General features: G+C 41.7%; 1 protein-coding gene across 1 annotated transcript; it reads left to right on the top strand.

Annotated features, from left to right (window-relative positions):
- The first annotated feature begins 1,046 nt into the window (after positions 1-1,046).
- Positions 1,047-21,699, top strand: pkp3a (plakophilin 3a). Its single transcript, XM_033634286.2, has 13 exons — positions 1,047-1,399; positions 8,159-8,250; positions 8,850-9,595; positions 10,711-10,834; positions 12,194-12,398; positions 14,156-14,330; positions 15,197-15,314; positions 15,408-15,572; positions 15,672-15,854; positions 15,940-16,093; positions 17,648-17,843; positions 17,996-18,083; positions 20,068-21,699. The coding sequence occupies exons 1-13, from the start codon at positions 1,177-1,179 to the stop codon at positions 20,107-20,109; spliced, it is 2,511 nt and encodes an 836-aa protein (XP_033490177.2). The 5' UTR covers positions 1,047-1,176; the 3' UTR covers positions 20,110-21,699.
- The last annotated feature ends 982 nt before the right edge of the window (positions 21,700-22,681 follow it).

Below are 22,681 nucleotides of genomic sequence, written 5' to 3'. Positions count from 1 at the left end.
CCTATAATAATACATCATAATTTGTTTGTTGACTTATATTTTGTATTAATAATCAGCATTTGAAAAGCAACTAAAGACTACTGTTGTACTACACTAGCTCCTGAAATGTGGAGGAATAAAATGGAAATGCTGAAATAAAGTACCTCAGAATTGAACGTCATTGCAGTACTTGCAGTAGTTTATTCCATCCTGTGAACAACAGTGTAGTAACACTGCATGACATGTGACATCATGGTGTTAATGAATTGGCTCTGTCACATTTAACCTGGTTATTAATTTGGGTATGACTCCACTGGCCACAGAGCTGTGAGAGAGTGCTGAATCACTGACAGTTAATTGACCTGGTTTCTCCACACTCTCACCTCATGTTAAACTCTGATTCAACATGGATCTTTATTTATTTTTTTTATTTTTTATTTTTTCATTTTAATGTTAATAATACATAATTGTCATGGTTTTACCTTACATCTTAAATTATGTTATATTAAATTTAAAAAATACATTAAAGTTTATTTTAACCTTTTAAAAAAAATCCACTTAATTCAGATTTTCACAGATTTAAACTTAAATTTATGCGATTTCAGGTATTTTCAGAGCAAATAAAACCTCATAAACATTTTGAAATCCAGTTAAACCTAAATCTCAATCTCAATCTCTAATTGAGCACTCTGTTGGAGATTAAATCTTAAGTACTAAACTAAATTGGTTTTTAAAGGTTTAACTAACAAATATTTGACTAAAGCAACAGCAGCAGTGCGTAAAGAGGAGCAGCTCACCGGTGAGTCACCTGGAGAAAACAGGGCAAGTAGAGGCCAGTAAAAAGTACATTAGAGACTGTACGGTGGACAGAAATGGCTATTTGGTTTTATGAGAGCAGCTGGACTAATTATATGATATTAAAAATAGACATGAGTGACTCCAGAGGGAGGCAGTAACGCAACGTTAAAGTAGCCAACTGCACCAAAACCTGAAAGAATCAGATAAGGAGAGGAGCACATGTGTGAGTCAGGTACTGATCTGGGTTCAGTGAGGCTCCACCTCCTGCTGGTGTGCAGCTCTGCTCGCTCTGTGTGCGCTTCTCAGTGCGCCTCACATACTTTCGGCTGCGCAAACAACCTGCCCGCACCACTCTGTTCGGACGCTTCTCTCGCGTCTCCTCTTCTTTAACTTGTCACTATGAGTGTCATGGCCTCTGAGAATGTGTTTCTGACCGCTTTACAGCCCAACACCACGGTCACCACCTATGGACTCCCGTCTGAGATCCACCTCGGGAACGGAAGCACCATGTCGGACGAGATGGCCAGAGCGCGGCGCGTCAAGGAGCAGGTCCAGATGAGAATGGCGCAGAAGTCCACACTTCCGCGTCAGAATGGATCGGCCACACAATACGCCATGTCAGGTAAACACATCTATTTAACTCACAAAGAACTGCAGCGGCTTTATGTTCTTCTTTGTGACAGTATTTCCGTGTGGAGTTCAGTGAGCTGAAGAAAGATTTGGGGTCAGTGACTGCTAAAGCTGCAGCCACTTAGAGCCCCCCATAGGTACAGGTGCAGGTACAGGTGTTGACAACAGTGCTGTGTATGGCCTAATAACCCAGCACTTAAACAAGTAATTAAAGCTCTTATCTGACCAGTCAATCTTGTTTCCTTTGGCCTCAGTCCAAGATAAGTGAAATAAAATCATTTGGGTTGGGCTTTTCAGTTGCATGGGACATTCCAAATTGCAAAACTGCTATGTTCCTCTTTACATTTGTAAACTTTAGAAACCCCCCCTCCCCAAGGTTCACTCTTGGTTTTTAAGTCACACCACACATGCATTTTAAAAGATTGTGAACTAACAAGTATTTTAAGTACTTTATTTTTTGATCAATCTACTGAATACTTTATCCAATAATCAGTTGCTCCAGAGTTCCCAGAGCTCATAGTGATGTCTTCAGTATCTTTTTTTATTAGATAAATCAGTTTAAAACCCAAAGATATTTAGTATAAGGGGCAGGGCTGTAAATATAGACAGTGCAGTTGCATTGGGGCCTGTGGGGCGGAGCAGCAATATGTTGGGTGGAGTGTTGGCCCTCAGAAATACGCCGCACGTGAAATGAAAAATGGTGCCATTTGTTGTATATTCTGTCGAAAAGGCAAGGCCATCTCTGTCAGGGATTTTATTAGTTTTGGTAAAATAGTGAGTAGCAATCTTTAAACTACGCAAACTTTACAAAACTGACAAAGATTTCAATTGAATGAATAATTTTTTATATTCTTTGGGGTTTTATGCTCTGATGATTGCTGGATAATATGTACATTGATGTTGTCCAGTGTCATCGCTATTTGATCATTTGGCAAGAGGATATGATAAATGGTAGCTTTGGGGGGCCCGTCATATTAGCATGAACTGGGGCCTGTTGTAATTTCCTTATGCCAGTGTACAGAGGACAAAGAAAACCAGAAAATATTCACATTTAAGAGGCTGGAACCAGTGAGGTTGTGCTTTAAAATTTACTTCAACAATTTGTTCGGTTTCAAAAGAGTGGATGATAAATTTGTTGTTGCCCGACAGATTAATTATTCGATTAATCATTACAGGTTTAGAGTTAGTTACTTTATCTTTAGTTTATTTTACTGGAACCAATGTCATAATCCCCCTGACTCAGATCAGTGAGGAAGCTTTTACTTTCAAGAGTGTGTGTGCATTAGTATGTCTGATATATGTGTGTGTGTGTGTGACCCTGTTGCATTCCTGTGAACTTGTTTCTTGTCAGCTCATGGGGGGAATTTGTCCATTCAGCTGCTCTGCAGGTTCAGATGAACCTAAGGCCTGAGCTGTGATCTCACAGCAGCAGCTCTGTATGCCATCTACCTGCCCATGAGAAAGGGTTAATGTGTAACAGGCTCAAACAAGAGCTGCTTTCATGAACTTCCCTGATAGCAGATCAAGGTGAAAGCCTCTCTCTGTGAGACTGAGTTTCAGGTCTTACTCAGCTTTAAGAGAAGAGGGCTGATGAGATACCTGGGAGATGATGGTGTCGTGAGAACCAGCTGTTGTGTTGTCTGTTTAAAGACGTCGCAGTTTTAGTCGGTGTCTCTTTGAGTCGTCTTGGCGCTCAGACACCGTCACTCAAGATGGGGTTGTTGTGTAAGCCGCAGTGAGACTCTCACAGGAGAAATTAAAGGATTCCAGGAGAGCTGTAAATTAGTTTACTCGATTGTTACAACTTATGTGACGACTTGATGCGGTTAAGGAGCTCAGTTGGTGTTGAGCTACACTTAGACACATTTTTTTTTTTAAATCTGCTGACTAAAACTTGTGCACCTGCTTGATGCATGAGGACATTCCTTCATGTCCCATAATTCAGTGTGTTCCCCCCAAACTGCAGTGAGCAGCATGATGTTGGATCTTGTCTAATAACCTTTAAAATTCTGGTTGTAAAGAAGAACCTGTTTCTCACTCGTCTAGTTTGAGCATTTCCCTGAGGCACTAACATACCTGCCTTGAGAGAAAAAACATGCTGATCGTGTTTTTTTTAACTGCAGGGATGCAAACAGACACACGAGTTTGAAAAATGATTCAGTTTCTGTTTTTACGTCCATTACAATTGTCAAACGCTCTGTCAGAACTAGGCTGAGCGTGATGTTTCACAGTGTTATCTCTGCCCGTCCTTTGCCCTGGGCTTTGCTGGGAGGAAAACACGCAGTCATAAAATGTCGCCATGTCATAATCATCGTCTTTTCAAACCTGTACAAGAGGGAGAGAAGGATTCCTAACGACACAACGGGGAATGCTGCAATTTCAGTGGCTTGTGGCTTTGAAGGAGCTCATAATGAATGCACGAGTGTTCAAACATGAGGAAAACACTCTGCGAGGAACGCCTCCTTTTTTTGTATTTAAATACTGCAACAACTATGCATGTATGGGCTTATTGGTGTTTACAGGAAGGCAAGTCTCAGCAGTGGGCGAGAGAAAGGAAAAAAAAACTGTGTGTGTTTAAGTATTGACTTTATGACCAAAGTGAATTTTTCAAAAGACAACAGAGGAAAACAAAAAGTTCAGTTGTCAGGGTGTGTTTTCCCTGTGGTGCAAAGGTGTGTTGGGCGTAGCCGAGGTTGGGCTGGGGCCAAGGGACGTGTCAGTCAATCTCTATACCAACTGGTTTGGTGTGTGCGCTCTGTAGAAATGAAGCGTGACGACAGCTCGCCCCTCCCCTCTGCTACACATGGGAAATGTAAAACCCACAGCACGCAGACGCACATGTACAGAATGCTCACACATAATCATAGGTGCAATCGCACCGATAAACCTGTCTTTGATTTTTAATGTTTCCTCAGATTATTGTGTTATTTTTGTTATTTAAGTGTCTGGGTTCCCTCAAGGCAAAAGCAATTTTGAATCATGATCAGTGCGGCCTGAATTTTATACCAATCATCGGCTCGAGCCTTGTGTCAGAACATGTAACTGATCTTCAAACACTGACTGCTGGCTACCTTTTCAGTCATGCTGCCTGTGTGGCTCTATGTACGACAGTGTCAATCAATCTGCCACTTTGATCCATACTGAATGACCTCAGCAACTATTGAATGGATTGCAATGAAATTTTGTTTATGGTCCCCAGATGCTGACTGCTGCAGTCTTCATGATCCCCCGTTTTTTTTCCTGTTTTTTTGCCACCAATGAAGCAGACATTTTAGTTTTCGTTCCCTTGAGGATGATTTGTAATAACTTTGGCAATCCCTCAACTTTTCATCTGGTGATATCATCAGCTCAGGTCATTTTATTTGGTCCAATAATTTCACCATTTACCCACAAAACTGAAGATACTCCTATCAGCCTCAACTCAACTTTGTCTTTAATGCTACTTAGATAAACTAAGAGATGTTAAGGCCCTGACACACCAAACTGACATCAAAGAAGTATTGGCAACAAAGGCAGACTGTTGCATAACCTCACGTTACCTGTGTCTCTGCCAAAACGTTGCACCTATACACACCGCAAAGACGACAGCCAACGGCCAATTGGCATGTACGTTCTATGTCTGCATGAGAGGAAATAAATCTCCATACCAGCAAGGGAATGCGCAAGACTGGCAGGACCGATTCATGACACTAGTTATCCAATTTGCACAACCTGATATTAAAGGAAGAAAGGGTATTACTGTCCGCTAGCAAACAATAAAACGATTACAAACCATTTTTGCTAAAGAGCTCACCTGCTGCAAAACTGAGCTTTCCTCATATTAAAAGTTTGACTTGACTAGTGCCAACGGTTCGAGACACGCCGCAGAAACTAGGGTGACAGATGCTCACCGACAGCATGAAATTGACCAACGACCGACCATCGGCTTGGTTTATAAGGGCCTCCAACATTTAGTTAAAAGCTGCTAGCATGGCTGTAGTCTTTTTTGGTGTTAGTCTGCCTCCCTGCAACAACAAATTGCTTCTCTGAAAGTCTGTGTCAGTTTTCTGATAGTAAATGACAGAATGTACAGTCGATTCCTGGTGATGAGAAACTATAGGAACAAAATGACACATCTGCAAAGAGAGTTTTGACACTTTTTGGAGGTTTTCTGCTTCAGTTGATGCAGACATTTGAGTGGATAAACGGTGGCTACTTTACAAGCCTGCTGTCACATTCATTACTCACCTGTCAGGTAACTCTGCGTTCTGGTTTTACAGCAAAGCATTCACACTGTCTCTGAGCCGAGAGAGCCGAGAGAGCCGAGAGCGTCTTAGTATGTCAGATGTGAACTGTTCACTCTGTGTGAAGGGTAACCAGAGACGTCAGACCTTGGGACCGGTCGGGTCTTGCTGTTATAGACTGTGTGTGCAATCGAAACTTCCGTCATTAGTGCAACAGGATACCCGCTATTCAAAATGTTTGTCTTTCTTGCAAATCATTGTTGTAAATAAAAGAGGCGTAACACCTTGTAACAGCTGCAATTGTGATTAAATCTACCTCCACTGAGCCATGTGTTCGATAAAGACACTTTATTTTGTGCTTTGAAGTCTTGTACAGTTATATTCAGATGAACTTAATTGGGTAACGCTGAATTAAAACAATAGCTCAAAGAAAAGTGTGTTTTAATTTAGAAACAATTTAATCAATTCCTTGACTGTATCCTTACATGCAGTCATACCACTAAAGGTCGGGCTTGACTTGATGCTGTATTATTTATCTGTGGCAGAGCCCAGTGATCAGTTGACACACCAAACACCATTTAAAGTTTTCCTTTCGCCACTATAGCTTACTTTGTTCTGCTTCTACAAGATTACAAAATTAAAAAAAGTCCCCACATTCTACTGAATGTGAAACAAGAATAAAACCAAAAAAGAGATTTGTCAGCTGAGGAAAAACAAACTCCTTGCTTGCAAAAAAGTGAAACTACTTTTTAACAGAAGTGCACACAGAACGAAAGATGAACAGCTTAACATGCAGATTTGTGGACAACACATTTCAAGCACAAGTAGACGACACTTTTTGCATTGAAAGCGCTTCCAGTTGTCTTTGTCTTGTTTCTGCCTGGACCTGTATTTGACAGTGACACTGCTGCTTCTTATAAGATCAACACATACATTCTGTTATGATTTTTTTGTCATCTTAAAAAACCTCTTGTTGATACTGTTTTAAGAAGAGGAGTTTCTGACATTTTAAACTAATTGTGACGCCCCTCCCACTTTTCCAGCCAGCCTCACCAGGCAGTTGGCTGACATGGGAGGATTGTTACCTTGATTAGGCTCACCTGGGCTTCCAGGCTATAAAAGCTGCCTCATGTGTTCACTTGGCCTCTCCCTTCCTTCAGCTGACATCCACCGAGTATCATTGCTTTTGGTTTGCACCTTCAACGCCTCCACACTCACCCATGCATGGCTTTCATAACTGACTTTGCTGACCTGCACACTCCATTTATTATTTAAGTTAATTTTAGTTTAATAAATTCTGTCTTGTTATAAGTAAATCATTTGTGTGGACTCCCTTCTTGTCACATTTACTGAGCTGGTTTGTGACATAATTGATCAATCGAGAAAATCAACAGATAATAATATAAATAATCGTTAGTTAGAACCCTACTATAATGCAGCCTTTAAAACCAGGAAAAGACAAGGCTTACGATATTACAATATCCAAAATCTAAGGGTGCTTTCACACCTGCCCTGTTTGGTTCTGTTCAATCGAACTCACTTCATTTGCCCCCTAAGTGCAGTTCGTTTGGGCAGGTGTTAACACAGCAATCGCACTCGGGTGTGCATCAAAACAAGCAGACCCAGACCTTCTTGAAGAGGTGGTCTCAATCAGGTTACAAATGAACTCTGGTGCAGTTTGTTTGTGGTGAGATCTGAACCAACTGCAGTCACGTGACACATTGTTTGGGTTAAACATGAGCATGTTACAGTCCTGGAGGATTATTAATGTGCACCTCCTCCTGTACTGCCTTAATATGCACATTCAGCACATCCAATGCATCAAAACATTGTTTTCTAGTTGGAGCCGCGCCTCGTTTTCAAACTGTATGGTTTGACTAAAATGAACAATGACAGCAATATAGTCCATGATGAGCAGCGCTAATATCAACCTGCGTAGTTGTCCCTCCATTGTGACATTAGAAAGTGTCACATTTATCTTGCAAGTGTACTCTTCTTCAGCGTTTTGTTTACTTCCTGGATTCTTCCCACATGGAAATTCTGACCAATCAAGAGCAGCTTTCTCGCCAGGCACATTGTCTGGTCCACTTATAAATTCTGCCGTGAGAACATGAACAAACTCTATTAAGTGAGCTTGTGGTCACACTAAATAGTATCATCATGATATTTATATAATAGGGATGCACAATAATATTGGTATCGGCCAGTATCGGCTTTAAAATGAACTATGAGAATCGGCCAATGTGCTTTTTCTTATTTTGCACAATGAATAAATATTACATAGATTAAAAAGCATTCTGTTTCCTGTCTCCGTCCTCTGGTGGGCCATCATGATAACAGTATGCATGCATAATATAATGTTAATTCCACTATAGAAGAGATGTATGTTTTAATTAATAGTTTACTGCATCAAAGAAAAGGTGTAAACCAGTTTTTATTCTTCTTGTAACATTTGACTTTATTACAGTTGTATCAATATGATCTTCTACGTGGCACTTATCTTATTTTCTGTCTCTGCTTCCTTTCAGACTACGGTGGTTCTTCAACAATGAAATATAGCACCTATACCCCAAGCTACAGCTCTAAATCATCTTATATGTACTCCGGCGCCAAAACACTGGTAAGTACTGCAGCAGTATCTCACTGTTTCAGTGTGTATTCACACATATCATGGAAATATTACACTGATCATGTCATGTTTCATTTAACTGGATGTTCTAATAAACCAGTCTGACCCTCTGCTGGTGCCACAGGGGGTCACCCAGGACACAGGATGTGTGGTATTTCACAGTACGCTGTGATGAGATCAGCTCAGGGTTTTCAAGTCCACCCTCTAGATTCCTCAATTTCAGTAATTCAACAGCAACACTGGCTTTGTGCCACAGATGTTTGAGCTCTGAGCTTTTAGAGAGGCCTGAAGTTGCATTTTAGGCTTCATCATACTTTTCAGTCATTTTATATTTGAGTCACTAATAACACTGACCTCTGCGCCTAAATTACTGTGCCCAGTATGAGGAATGGAAATCAGTATGTCAAGGGCCTGACCCTTGTTTCCCAAAAGTTCGTCACATTCCTCTGATCAAATTTAGAAACCATTTTTGTTGATATACTGTGACTCTTAACAAATCCACCCACACATTCACAGTTCACTTCTGGAGCATGATGAGTAACTGTGGTCACACCTTTGATTGTAACAGTCACTCCTCTCCTCATCCTCAGGGTCCACGCATGTCCCATAGGTCAGGCTTCAGCTGCCAGTCTGCTGGCCCAGACATGGCCCAGATGCACAAGATCAGTGTTGGAGGTGGTGGTAGTGGTGGTGGCAGCAGTTATTACCGAGAAGACATGCGCATTGGCAGCTACCATACAACCCCCAGGCCACACAGCCGAATGGAGCAGGAGGTTCTCTCCCAGGGCGCAGTGCGGCAGCACACAGCGCTGGTGAATTCCTGGGCGATGGACGGCAGCGATGCTGGCAGCTTGGTCTCCGACCGTGACGCCACCTTAAACCGCCAGTACGCTCAGAGCGCAATCAACGGCTACACCAGCCAGGTGAGGCAAGGAGGAGGCACCATGTCCTTTACATCTCCAATGCGCAGATCTCTCAGTGGCACTCTCTCCCGTGGCGGAGGGATGTCAGGGGGAGAGGTGGAGATGGTCCAGCAGCATTCCTACAAAGGCCCGGCCCAGCGCACCATCAACAGGATTACAAGCCGAAACCGGATGAGCATGGGCTCCGTGTCTGGGCAGCAGGTATCCTCAGGTGGGAGCATGTATCGCGGAGGGATGGACGTGGTGGACAGAGGTTTCATCACAGCCGGAGTGTCCTCTGGTTCCCAGGGGAACCTGTTGCGTCAGAACACCCTGTCCCGTGCCATGTCTGTCAAAAGCATGCAGAGTGTTGGCAGGGGCGTGGACGTCTTCGGGAATATGGAGATGGGAGCCAGCATGGGCAACCTCAGCGGGTAAGAAGTTCACATGACAACAATGTTTCATTTGCATCACTGACTTCCTGTTGTCAACAAATCCTCAGGAAAGAGGACCAAGAATGAACTGATCCCACTAACATGTTTTGTTCGTGTATGTAAAGCCTGATAGTAGGTTAATCCTCTGCGCTAAAGACCCTCCTTTGTACACAAACTACTAAAATCACATCAGTGAGCCACACTTTTGCACTGAGTGACAAGTCAGTTTGTTACAATGAACATGGTCACTGCTCTTTATCTTGAGTTGATGCCACATGCACTGTCCTGCTGCTGTTATATACTCACAAAACCAAATCTGTATTAATCCGTTGCTGAAAATAGTCCCCAAAAAATGTTCTTATTTACTTCAGTTTGAGTGCCCAGTTGTTTAAGAAATCATTGAGCCTTTTAAAAAAAATTAGCGTGATATCTGTGACCACTTTTTAAGCTTTATGTCTTTAATCGAAACAAATGAGCTTGGGGCTGGGAACGTAACACAGTATAGGGAGGTCAGACAGTATTGAAAGACAGACTTACACAATTGTTGGTCTTTTCATGGGATTTTCTGACAATGGGAGAAATACGTAATGACGCAAGCCTTATCCTCTAACCAGACTGTAATACACAGTGACAGAGATGACAGCTCTCGTAAAACTGGTGACTCAGAGTGTCGTGTTCCTCCTGAACATCAGTGATATTCAAGTGATTGTGATACACCAGCATGATGGAGTCACAACTTTCATGTGTCAGGGGCTTTTAGCGAGGGAGTGTGTGATGTGAACTGTGTATTTCCTAAGAGCTGTGGATTGGGAGGTGGCTCCGCAGTGGCAGGACTGGTTTTGGGTGTGGCAGCTCAGTTTCAGGCCTCGCATTTCACACATCCCACAGCATGTGGTTAGTTGAGCGGATTTGCAGACCGCTGTGTGATTTGGAAGAAATTCAACGAGCTGAAATTCCTGGAGACAAGAAACAAATCATCTATGAATAATTACTGTGGCTTCACATTTAAACATCCAAGAGACATATTTTGTGCTACCATACATAACAGTAGGGTGATTACATAATTAAATGTTTTAGATTCTTTGGCTGAATTTGTTTGTTTACTCCTTCACTAGGATCGCCTCCTTGGACATGCCCACTGCAGTGCAGAACCTGAGGGAGCCCGACCATGACCTGCAGGTCCTGGGTGCTGCCTACATTCAACATGAGTGTTACAACAACAGCGATGCCAAAAACGAGGTACTTCAAACTGATTAAACTTGTGGTTTAAAATCCTCTGGGTCCTTCCTCTCTGTCTGTGCAATCCTGTATTGAGACACTCAGTCATGAAAATTGTTTTCCCTTCAGGCGTAGGCGTCCATTGATGGATGTTTCTCCATTTCTGGTGACATAAAGTAGCCGCAGTTTTGCTTCTGTTCTGGTGTGCTCCAGTTGTTACACATGATGTCAGTTTTTATCATCCCTCTAAACGTACTTGGACTTTGCCCTGTATAGGTGTTGAATGGCATGACTTACAGTAGGGCTTAAAACTCTTATCTTATGTGGCAGATGGCTCAGTCGGCCCTGTGCTTTTAGCTCGTAGAGGTTATTTTCAGCTTTGAGGATACAGTCTCCTGTGAGCTTTATGAAAAGATCCAGATGATTTTATATTAATAGGAATAGTTTGACATTTTGGGAAAAAAGACAGAGTGGTTTTCATGCTCAGAGGTAGATGAGAAGATTGATACCACTCCCATATTTGTACGGTAAATTTGAAGTTATAGCCAGCAGTCGGTTAGCTCAGCTGACCATAAAGACTGTAAACGGAGGCAAACAGCTGGTCTGGCTCTGTGCCAAGGTAACAAAATCATTTCAGCACCTCATTTAATATTTAAATACAGACAGGAGAGTGATATTGTGCATTTCCCAAAAGGTTGAACTATTCCTTTAAAGCCTCTATGTCAGCTTCTATCAGTGATATGACAAAAATGCTGTGGCTGACAACAGTGCACAATGGATCCAACCCAAGGACACTGACCAAGCGGCAACCTCCAGGGCTGAAAAATGAAGCCAATGCATGAGTGCCAAAAACTGCAGGCCGCTAGAGGCTGGTGTCAAGAGTCAATCAATCCCCATAGACACCCATGTTAAAATTTACAGCAGAAATAAACATGTTTACAGCCTGGTGCACAAAATGGTTTCGGTCTCTATCCAAATTTCACATTCATAACAGCTGTATGGGGGTTGAATTATTATATAACTCAACCATTCACATTTTATTAGGTATTAAAGTTATGCATAATTAAGGGCAAGACCGCTGTGAGTGACAGCCTGTCTGCAAGGCATCACCACAGTCTGTGAGTTAGATCCACCTCTCGCTCCTCCCAAGCTCATCCAAATGTAATCACTTCTGGCTCCAAAAATTTGAGATGGCAACGTCCAAAATGCCAAACTCAAGGCAAGAGTCCACAAAGCAATGGGTGCGTCATGTTAATCCCTGAAGAAGTTTAGTTCCTAAGCTAACAAAGAACCATAAATCACATAATCACTGGAGAAAATAAAGTTTCCAAGCGAATTAATATCCTAAACAGAGCTTTTTTCCTGCCACCCTGTCTCTAGGTGCGTCGCCTGAAGGGCATTAGTGAGCTGGTGAAGCTGTTCAACTGCGACAACCAGGAGGTGCAACGTTACGCCACTGGCGCCACTCGCAACCTCATCTACGAGAACATGGATAACAAGGTGACCCTGATCGAGGAGGGTGGCATCCCACAACTGGTCGAGGCACTTAAGGAGCCAGACGAAGAGCTCCACAAAAATATCACCGGTAAGAAAAACCTGATGGCTTCATTAAAATAAGAACATGACACAACAAGCAGAGCTGGTCTCAGACTGCTTGTTTTGGACTTTTACCTCCAGCAGAAATGAGTGCAAATTAGTCAGTCACAATATTTGGATGCAACATGATCTAAGCCATGGTGCCCTTGAAATTCTTTGAGGAAACAGTAACCTTTGAAATTGATATTATTCTGCACGAAACAAATAGGAGGACAGTGGCAAGCTGTAGCCTAACAGGAATCCACAGAGCATTTACTGGAACTAAATTACAGTCTGAGATGTGAGAAACATGATTCTTTCTCATGGTGGAGTCTTGTTGTTTTATTAATGTCTGTGAGCCATTCACAGTTCAAGTTTAAATGAGTTGTGTTTTCAGTTTACTCTGTCTTCTCACCCCTCAGCACTCATTACACACTACATTCTTAAAAGTTCATCTGGTGTCACAATTATGTGTTATCAGCAAAACTGTCAGTCATACTTTCTAAGAAAATGAACGCTGACTGGAATTTAAGGAAAACGATGTTGCGACTCCAACTTCATAGTCTTAGTGTGTCTGAGCCCACAAGGTGGGGGAGGTGGAGCTGCAGACTTTTCTATAGGGTGTGTGAAGGTGGGGGGATGAAGGCATGTGTGGGAGTTGTCTGGGCCTGTGGACTTACAGTATATCTGCCGCTCCCTTTTATGAGTGATGGCCTTGTCACTCTTTCCTTTGAGCTGTTACACCTTGATTTGTATCTGTTGTTGGGAGAGTGATGAATAACAGGGTAATTGCATGTGTGCACATTTTTTTCTGGTTGGATTGCTAGGATGTGACACAGAGGTCTTATCTTACTCACAGTGAATGCCAACTGTGTCAGCTTCACTGCCATAGTTTCCTCACATAGGTTTTGAAAAGAATTCATCGTCCAAGTTCAACATTTTGGAAAATCATTTGCTTTCTTGCTCAGAGTTAAATGAGAAGGTTGATACCATCTGCATGTTTGTGGTTAAGGTCTGGTTAGGTTTAGGCACAAAAACCACTTGGTTAAGGTCAGGAAAAGATCATGGTGTGGGTTAAAATGAAAAAGAAAGTGACAAACACATAAGCCCTGAGCCTGCTCTGCCTCAAGCCTTTCCCAGCTGACCCAGAGCTGGTCGCGGCACACCATACGCCCGCCACGAGCCGTTCAGCACCACGGACAGTCGGGCTAATGGGATGTCGAACCAATGACATGGACCCGGAAAACAGTTAGCCTGTCTCTGTCCAGCAGTACCAACTCCGCCTCCCAGCACCTCCTAAACTCCAGGAAGTTACTGCACCCGGCCAAGAAATAGACTTGTTATTGGTCGATTGGTTTTTGTATAGATTATGCAAACATGATATAATGTGTTAATTAGTGAGCTTTAGGGGTGTTGGTAGACACTTTTTGTTGACTTCAGACTGAGCCAGGCTAGCTGTCTCCCTGTTTCCAGTCTTTATGCTAAGCTAAGCTAACAAGCTGCTGGTTTCATACTGAACGGACAAACATGAGAGTGGTATCAATCTTCTCATCTAATTCTAGGCAAAAAAGCGACACTGTCTATTTTCAAAATATTTCTCTAAACTGGGGAAACATGAAAATCTCCAAGAATGAGGTTAAAATGTCCAAAATTCCTGACACCCAGGTTGGGACATGAAACATTAAAGACACTACAGGGATATGCAAAATCAAACACACTGTAAATGTCAGATTCACTGACTCTCCCCTGGTGTGTGTATGTGTGCAGGTATCCTATGGAACCTTTCATCCAAAGACAATCTGAAGGAGAAACTGGCCAGGGAGACACTTCCTGACCTGACCGAGAAGATCCTCATCCCTCTGTCAGGTGGTGGAGACTCTGAGATCATCCAGCAGTCGCCCTCTGAGGCAGACATCTTTTACAACACTACAGGATGCCTCAGGTGCACCTCTACTATCTGTGTCGTCTCTCTGTGGCTGCAGCACGCTGCTTCGTTAAAAATATTTGTCTTCCTGTTTAACCTTTTCTCCCATGACCACATTTGCATTTCGGGAACTTGTTCTAGCAGGAGACTCAAACTCGCGTGGCAGCTCACAGCCACTGGGGATTTTACCACACCCATCGCTTTTCACTGTTGTTTGCAAAAGCGTGCGTCACTCCAGCCTTCAGTTGCCTTTGGCTCTGCTCTGTTAATGTGCACCCTGGAGAGTTTTTATCAGCAAATTAATTGCTATTTGGGGGGATATTTGCTGTGCTCCCTGCATGATAATTATCATGTAGCACAGTGCTACAAACTGTGCTGACATCTATATTTGCACTGTCTGGTTAAAGGTCCCAGATTTCCATGTCTTTTCTATTATAAAGCAGGTATCAATAACAGCTATATCAAGTATCAAAACGCTCAATCGACAGAGAAAGGCACAGTCAATATTCAAAAACGCTGCCTTTAAACAAGCCGTTAAGACCGCCGTGAAGTTGTGATGTCACAACTATACTATATAAAGGTAGAAACTGCTGCTACAGTGTCGTTATAGTCATATCTAGCTCCAATAACGGGGTAGAGACGCTGAGAGTGCACATGTGAAAGACACGGAAACACTGACCGATCAAAGCAGACTTTACTATTTAGGGGAGAGGGGCTTAATGACAGTTTTTTGTACATTAAAGCATGTAAACGTGTTGTAGTATAAACCCAGAATAGAAGTGCGACCCTGAAAATGAGCTTAATATAGGCCCACATGTATGATTCCTGACTGAATTTTTACTGAAATATCTCTCTGACCCCTCGTTGGTTCTGTGTGTGCTCAGGAATATGAGCTCGGTGAACGAGAAGACCCGTCAGCAGATGAGAGAAACACACGGACTGGTGGACTCTTTGGTGGGCTACATCAAGGCCTCCCTTGAAGAAAACAAGGCAGAAGACAAGGTGAGACCAGACGAGAAGGATCTGAATTTAAGCTGCTGTTTATGCTGAGCTCAAGGCTTGTGTATTCATGTGTCTGTGTGTGTGTATTCGTAGGGGGTGGAAAATGCAGTGTGTGTCTTGAGGAACCTCTCCTACCAGCTCTACAGCGAGATGCCTCCATCTGCTATGATGCGCCTGGAAGGACCAACCAGAGATCAGGCCTCAGGGAAAGGCGACGCCATTGGTTGCTTTACACCTCAGAGCAGGAAAGCCAAAAATGTACGCTTGCATGAGATTTACCCCCTCAACTTTTACTGTGTGCGGACCAGACTCAGCCCGTGTTAACAATGTACTCTTGTATACTTCTTCCACTGACAGAGCAAGAACCAGGATCTCTCCACCTTCACCGAGGTCGCTCGGGTGCCAAAGGGCGTGGAGTGGCTGTGGCACCCACAGATAGTGGGGCTGTACAACCGTGTGCTGCATCAGTGTGAGATCAACACCACCACCCGTGAGGCAGCTGCTGGAGCGCTGCAGAACATCACAGCTGGAGACAAGAGGGTAAGCATCATATTCATCAGTAAAAACCATTCGGATGCAACAATCTATAGGTTTGTCCAAATACTTAAACATATTTGTCCCACAGTGGGCATCTGTGCTGAGCCGGGTGGCTCTGGAGCAGGAGCGCATGCTGCCAGTGCTGCTTGACCTCCTGCGTTCCAACAATGACCTGGAGCTGCGTTCTCTAACAGGCCTCCTCCGAAATCTGTCCCGCCATTCCAGGGATAAGAATGACATGGGTCAGTACTAATTTTTTTTAAAAATCCTTGTTCAGTATAAATAACGTAATGCCTGTTAACTGAGTAAACCTGTCACCTATTCACTTAAATGAAAATGTGTTTTTAAATCGCATTTGAGACAAACTGTGAGCAGAAACATTTCTAACCAGTGTTGCATCACAATGTAACTGTTGAAATGTAAATATCACTGAACTTATAGTGTTCAAATGTTTTACTTTAAAAAACATTTTTTCTGAATTTAAGTGGTTTGAATTCACTTTGAAATCTTCTTCCGGGTTATTATGATTTGTTCAATTTTTATTCAATTCCTTTCTTTTTTACAACAATAAAGTGCACGTGTGCATGTCAGTATGTACAGTGACTGAAATGTCCACAGGTGGACTGAGTGTCAGAAATAGAGTCCATGAAAACAAGAACTAGGTAGGTCAAAGAATGCTCAAGATTAAGGATGGAAAATTGAACCCCTTCTTTCAGGTTATGTTAAGTTAAAGTGCAAATTCAAAAACAAGGATTCACAAATTCACATCAGTCAAATTCTGACAGAGTAATTTGAATAAAGTAAAAAAAAGGATCAGGCTGCTCAGACTCAGTCAAATCCAGTATCAACAGTATCATCCAGTATACCCAAGATAATCAAACAAAACCTGAACGAAATCAATCAATCATCTGTCTATAACATTAAATATTAATTGTTAAGAGTGCAAAACAAAAACATACAGAAAGTTCTTGTGAAATAACCAAACTGTTTGAACTGTGCCAGAAATGTGTGTGTTAATGCAGGATCTCATTGTTAAGAGGAATTAGCTGTTTGTGAAAATTGGTTTTAAACTCTTTTTTTGGAGAACATTTGTTTTATGGAACAAAGTTTTCCATTTGTGCATTAAAAAAAATAAAAAAGAGGAAAAGGGAAAACATACTTCAACATAGAGGTAAAATACAAAAAAATAAAATGTATAATAATTAATATTAAAAAATATATTCAAAAGTTTTGTTTTGTTTTTTTTTTTACAAAATCAAACATTGGTATAAAGAAAAAAAGCTAAAACAAACCAAAGAAACAAATGCATATTAATTGATAATAATTATTTTTTTTCCACTTAAATACATCTCCACATACGTACACATCAACTAACTAAACTGAGGTTAAGTAAGACGGTAAAGTTGGAGTTGGTCCAGGAAGAGTCATACATTTGGGGTCATTTAATTTCAAAGGCCTGTACATTTTCTGAAAGGTTACAGGTTATATTTTCTGGAGTGCTCATTTGGCCGATGTCTTGGTGATGGTGAATTTTAAGATTTCCAGATAGTTAGAATGTGTTTTTTCACTGCAGTGCCAGCAAACAAAATAAATTTATTTATTGTGTTGGTTCACATTAACATTAAGCTGATGTCTCCGAAAATCCATAGTTTTGGGTCCTTGAAATAATTTTGTCTTTGATATTAATACAATACTGTGTTTTCAACCTTCACTGGACAATCCAAAGCATATGTGGGAGATTTCCTTTTTTAGGTTTTAAACATATTAATTCTAACAATACTTATTGGTTCATCCAGCCACAAAGGTGGTGAACAACCTGGTGACCAAGCTGCCCGACGATGGACACAAGAAGGAGCCATCCAGCGAGGTGGTGGTCAACATCTGTGGTGTCCTCAATAACCTGGTGACCAGCAGCAGTTTAGCTGCCAGAGACATCACCTTCTTTGATGGCATCCCAAAACTGATTGGCATCAAGAACTCCCATGACAGCAGGTGAGTCACTGTTTGTATTATGGCATTGATTAAACATAGTGTAATAATTAAATGTGTACTTAGTGGTTGAGACATTAGCGGGACATTTGATGAATGGTCAACAACCTGTCTTCTCAAACACTGTTAACCTTGGATGCCTCTTTCTTTTCTAGCTCTGGGAAGATGAAAGCAGCCAAAGCAGCAGCCACGGTTCTTAGCAACATGTTCCAGTACAAGAAACTGCACAAAAACTACAAACAGGTAAGAGAAAAATGTTTTTTTAATCATCCATTGCACGTTTCTGCAGAGTTTTTAAATGTTAATCACATTTAGATGCCTTTAAAGGGGTCAAATTATAATTTTGAACTATCAAATCACACTGTAACAGAATTTAAACATGTTGAAACTCTTTAAAAACTTTCTGAAACCACAGATAGCAATGTTATAGAAACACTTGCTAAATAAAAATATCATTAAGCATTACCAACTCGTATTAATGTATAGCTATACTGCACTTCAGGACTTCTTATTACAGGACTTTAAGGTTTTCTTCTCATGCATTATAGTTAAAAAAAAAGATATAAAAGATGCATCAAAGTAAAAAAAAAGATCAGCTTAATTTGTGCATATTTTTTGATGACACTTTCAATATCTCTTTCTTAAGAGTCTCCTGACCTCTAATATGGAGAACAAGTTAGACTGTTTGTCGACTGTTGCACAAAAGTCAAGCGTCTGTGAAAAACCTCTTCTCAAGGGGCCCCACCCTCATTCTTATATCTGCGTGTGTGTGCCTGAGTGTGAAAAAGAGTGAGAATGACAGAGATTTTGTGTATTTGTCTGTGAGTGTGTGTGTGTGTGTGTGTGTGTGTGTGTGCATGTGCATGTGCATGTGTGTGTGACGGATGACATTCCTCTCTTCCCAGCAATTCCCTCGTCTGTTGGGTGGCGCATGTTCAAAACTCATATATCTCTCACTGTTCACGCTGTTGCTCTTTCAACACACACTCACACACTGAGGCGTGTCCACGTCTCTGGGCAGGACCAGGTAGTGTTCGCTTGCTGCCTTCTGCAGATCACGGCTTGCCCCTCCCAAGGGTGCGGTGTTAAGCTTATTTCCTAACCAACAAGTCCCAGCAGAACAAAAAATGCTTTTATGCTTGTCTTATATGCAGTTTGAAAGTTTATCCCTGGATACCTGCACCACCACATGTTGTAAAAAATATCTAAAGCTACAGTCAGTGATTCTGGGGAGAGATAGTTGATAATTTAACTCAGCACCCAAACAAATACGCTCCTCCTGTCAGTTTTACCGTCCCTCCAGCTCCCACTGCCTTTGTCTTCATACTTCCGTGGCCTTTTCCTTTGGCTGGAAAAGTGTTGTGTGGCTTAGTCTGAGCCACTTTGTTTGTTTCCCATTGACAGACAGATTTTTTCTCAGCGCGCACACAGAGCAGGAGATATTCGCTGAATTTCACAAAAAGTTTATCAGATTAGAATCGCTGACTGCGGCTTTAAACAACCGAGTTGTGTAACTCTGACATGCATTGTGTTGAGTTCAGATGTCACTCCAGGTCAAATATTAAAATCAAGGATGCTGTTTGCACCTCTGTGGTGCGCAGCGTATTTCACATTTGAAGAAATAGTTCCAGTATGTAGGATTTAGGGGGAAATGTTGGCAGAAATGAAAATAATCAAATGAGTATGTTTTCTTTAGTGTATGATCTCCTGAAATTGAGCATCATTGTGTTTTCGTTACCTTAGAATGAGCCGTTTATATCTACATAGGGTGCGTGCCCTCATTCACAGAGTCCCCCATGTTGCACCGCCATGTTTCTACAGAAGCCCAAACCAGACAAAACAAACACTCAATGGGGCCATTCACATTTTCACACTGACCACAGCAGAACAGCATTGGAAAAACAGATTTTTTAACTGATGCTGCTTTATTCAGTGTTTTTTCTGGTTTTAATCGCCGGGTCTGTTTGTTTTAGAGAGAAAGAGACCTCTGCAGATAATTCGGCTCCCATTAAAAACCTCCTGAACAATGAACACTAAAGGAATTCTAAACAGGAGTTCACACTTGGCACATGGGAAAAGTTTCAGCCGGTTGCAGTCTGCAATCCTCACCACTAGATGCCACTAAATCTTACACTCTGCTCCTTTAAATTAATAAACACAGCATTTTTTTCTGTTTCATGCTCATGCAACATCCTAACACTGTCTCGTTTGTTTCTTTGTGTTACAGAAAGGGTTCATTAGATCGGATTTTGCAGACATGACGATGTAAAACAAGAGCGACGCAGCACAAGTTTCCCGGCCTGTACTCCACCAGCCCCATATGGAGTAAATAGACTGTTAATACTATTCAAAGATAACGTAGGTTAAGTTTTTATCAGCCATACTTTGTGAGGAGAACATGGACACACAAGTGATGGAGGATCTACCCGATGGAAAAGGACTTCCTGTGTATTCTTAAAACTCGACGGACAGTTCAAGGAACGTGGATCCGGTGTGGCAGACTATTGATGGACTCTGATACAAATGTGTGCACCTTAAGCATTTATTCTCTTTGTTTGAACACTGTATGTCTTAGTGTGGAATCAGGGATTTCTTTTCTGTCACAGCAACATGTACTTAGATGAACCTGCAGCTGTTTGTGTTTCTGCTGTTTGGAAACAGTTCACGACTGTTAAAGGACAATATGGTGGACGCTTGTGCCTTATCTTCACACCGCTGCACCTCAGTCACGGCATGAATGCAAACGGGTGCGGCACTAACGTGGTATTTTGTAAATATTGCTTCTTCTTTTACACAGAAATCAAATGTTTTATATATTGTACTTTATATTTGTAGTTTTTGGATGGATGGATGGATGGATAAATGAGTTTAAAATTATAACCCACAGTTATAATTGAATGTAAACCACAGGAGATTTATAGAGAGTTGGAGTGCTTAATTAGATTGAGAAATGTGGGGATAATGATTGTGCCTCCGATGTTGACTTTTTTATGTAGTTAAGTGCTTTTTTACATTTGCGAAATCTCAGTCTTGCCATACAAAATGCTGATGTGTGGCGTTCGTAATCACTTTGTCAAACATGGAGTACTACAATGTCTGTTTATTGTCATTATACCCAAGGCTATTCAAGAGAAGGCTGAGACACGGGGTCAAACATGGGGGGATTGCACATGCGCAGTAAAATCTGGTCTGCACTTCTTCAAAGGCTCAGTAGATGGCGTGAGACCGCGGAATAAAGGGGATGTGCATGCATGTCATTTTCACAGCTTATTATTGGACTGTCACTGGTGGCCTGCGTTTTGGGTGAGCATGACAGAGATGCAATTCCGACAACTTCAGGCAGCTGCCGTCCAAAAGTCCAAGCAGACCGCACCAAGCGCACTCCTTGATCGCCTGAGCAGATCCTGCGCTTTTTATCTAGCGCCCCTGCTGTCACCCTCCAGCATCGCAGCTCAAGTTACACTGCGCATGTGCAATCCCCCCATGTTTGACCCCATGTCTCAGCCTTCTCTTGAATAGCCTTGATTATACCTAAAGTTTATTTTAATTAAGTTGATGTGAGTGTGAAACAGGTAAACAGGATACAGTCTTAACTTTGATTTTAAAAGAAAAAATATTATTTTTGTAACATTTGGACCGCATTAAAACTTATCAAGTATATTTTAATTATATTTGTGTAACTTGAACGAATTCTTAGAAAAAGTTAAAAACTCAGATTAAATCTTTGGATTATTTCTGCACTGTGTCATAAACGGTGACCCTCTGTTTCTGTGTGGCTTCTGAATGTTGTAATGTTGTGTTGTGTACAGGCAGATGTGGATATTTTTCAGTTAATAAAGAGACAAATTTGGAAGTGAAATGTCACGTTGTAAGCCTTTCTCACGTGTGTGTGTGTGTGCTGCAGCGTTTGCTGTGACGGTCTTATACTGACACAATCATGGTAAAATGTTGGCCACTCCCTGTTTACATATTTTCTCCTGCTCAGACAGGAACGATACCGACCTTCCCTGCTGCACCTTTATTTAGGCTCCTGTTTCACTGCTGGTAATCATTATTCCATGAGGACAGATATCAACACCCCCTACAGAGAGACACAGCCAGGTATTTAGTTAAAACTGCTTTATTAGTGTGATTGCTGAGTTGTTATGAGAGTGTGTGTACATCACACACAAAACCCTCCCCTGTACAGAAATGTCAAGAACTGTGAGTCCTTCGGTCATGAGTGTTGTCATGCTTCAGTTGACTGCTCTGCAAACAGATACGAGTGTTCTGGGTTTAAATCTGACTTTAAGACGCTGTCTTTGCTCCAACTGTCCCAAACCTCTGCATACTGTCAGCTGTCTTGTGACAAATGTTTTAATTCCTTCTGCTTATTATCTGACATCACTCTGCCCTCTGCTGGGGACTTCATGAGAGATGTTACAGGGTTCCCATGGTCAAGTCATGGAATTCACAATCAAATATTCCAGGCCTGGAAAAGTCATGTCGTTTTAGATTAAACTGTTACAGTAACCGTCCATGTAATGTAACATAGCAGCAAATTTATTTTCTGGAGCTGACGATGTTATGTATCTCTAACATGCTCCAATATGTGACCACTTTTTGTTTACAGTCAAATACGTTCATCATTTTTCTCCCCACGTTCTGTCTCTCCCTTCTTGTATGACCGCTAGCTGAAGTCATGTATGAAAAGAGTTTGAATCTGTTTGAAAAACTCCAGGCAAGTAGTGCAAGAATAGAAAATTAATATGTCCTTGAAAAGTCATGGAAAAGTTTTAATTTTTTTTTCCATGAAAACACGTGGGAACCCTGATCTTGGCTGTGAAATGACAATAAAATGT

The sequence above is a fragment of the Epinephelus lanceolatus genome, chromosome 5, assembly GCF_041903045.1.
Source record: "Epinephelus lanceolatus isolate andai-2023 chromosome 5, ASM4190304v1, whole genome shotgun sequence".
In the NCBI taxonomy this organism is placed as follows: Eukaryota; Metazoa; Chordata; class Actinopteri; order Perciformes; family Serranidae; genus Epinephelus; species Epinephelus lanceolatus.
Note: the sequence above shows the minus strand (reverse complement) of the source record. Positions and strands in the feature narration are given on the sequence as shown.

Bases quoted from the DNA above. Each gene is read 5' to 3' on its own strand.
- pkp3a (XM_033634286.2), top strand. From the start codon at position 1,177: ATGAGTGTCATGGCCTCTGAGAATGTGTTTCTGACCGCTTTACAGCCC. The intron at 10,835-12,193 runs GTACTTCAAACT...CCCTGTCTCTAG, and splicing joins ACAGCGATGCCAAAAACGAG to GTGCGTCGCCTGAAGGGCAT. The intron at 15,573-15,671 runs GTACGCTTGCAT...TTCCACTGACAG, and splicing joins AGAGCAGGAAAGCCAAAAAT to AGCAAGAACCAGGATCTCTC.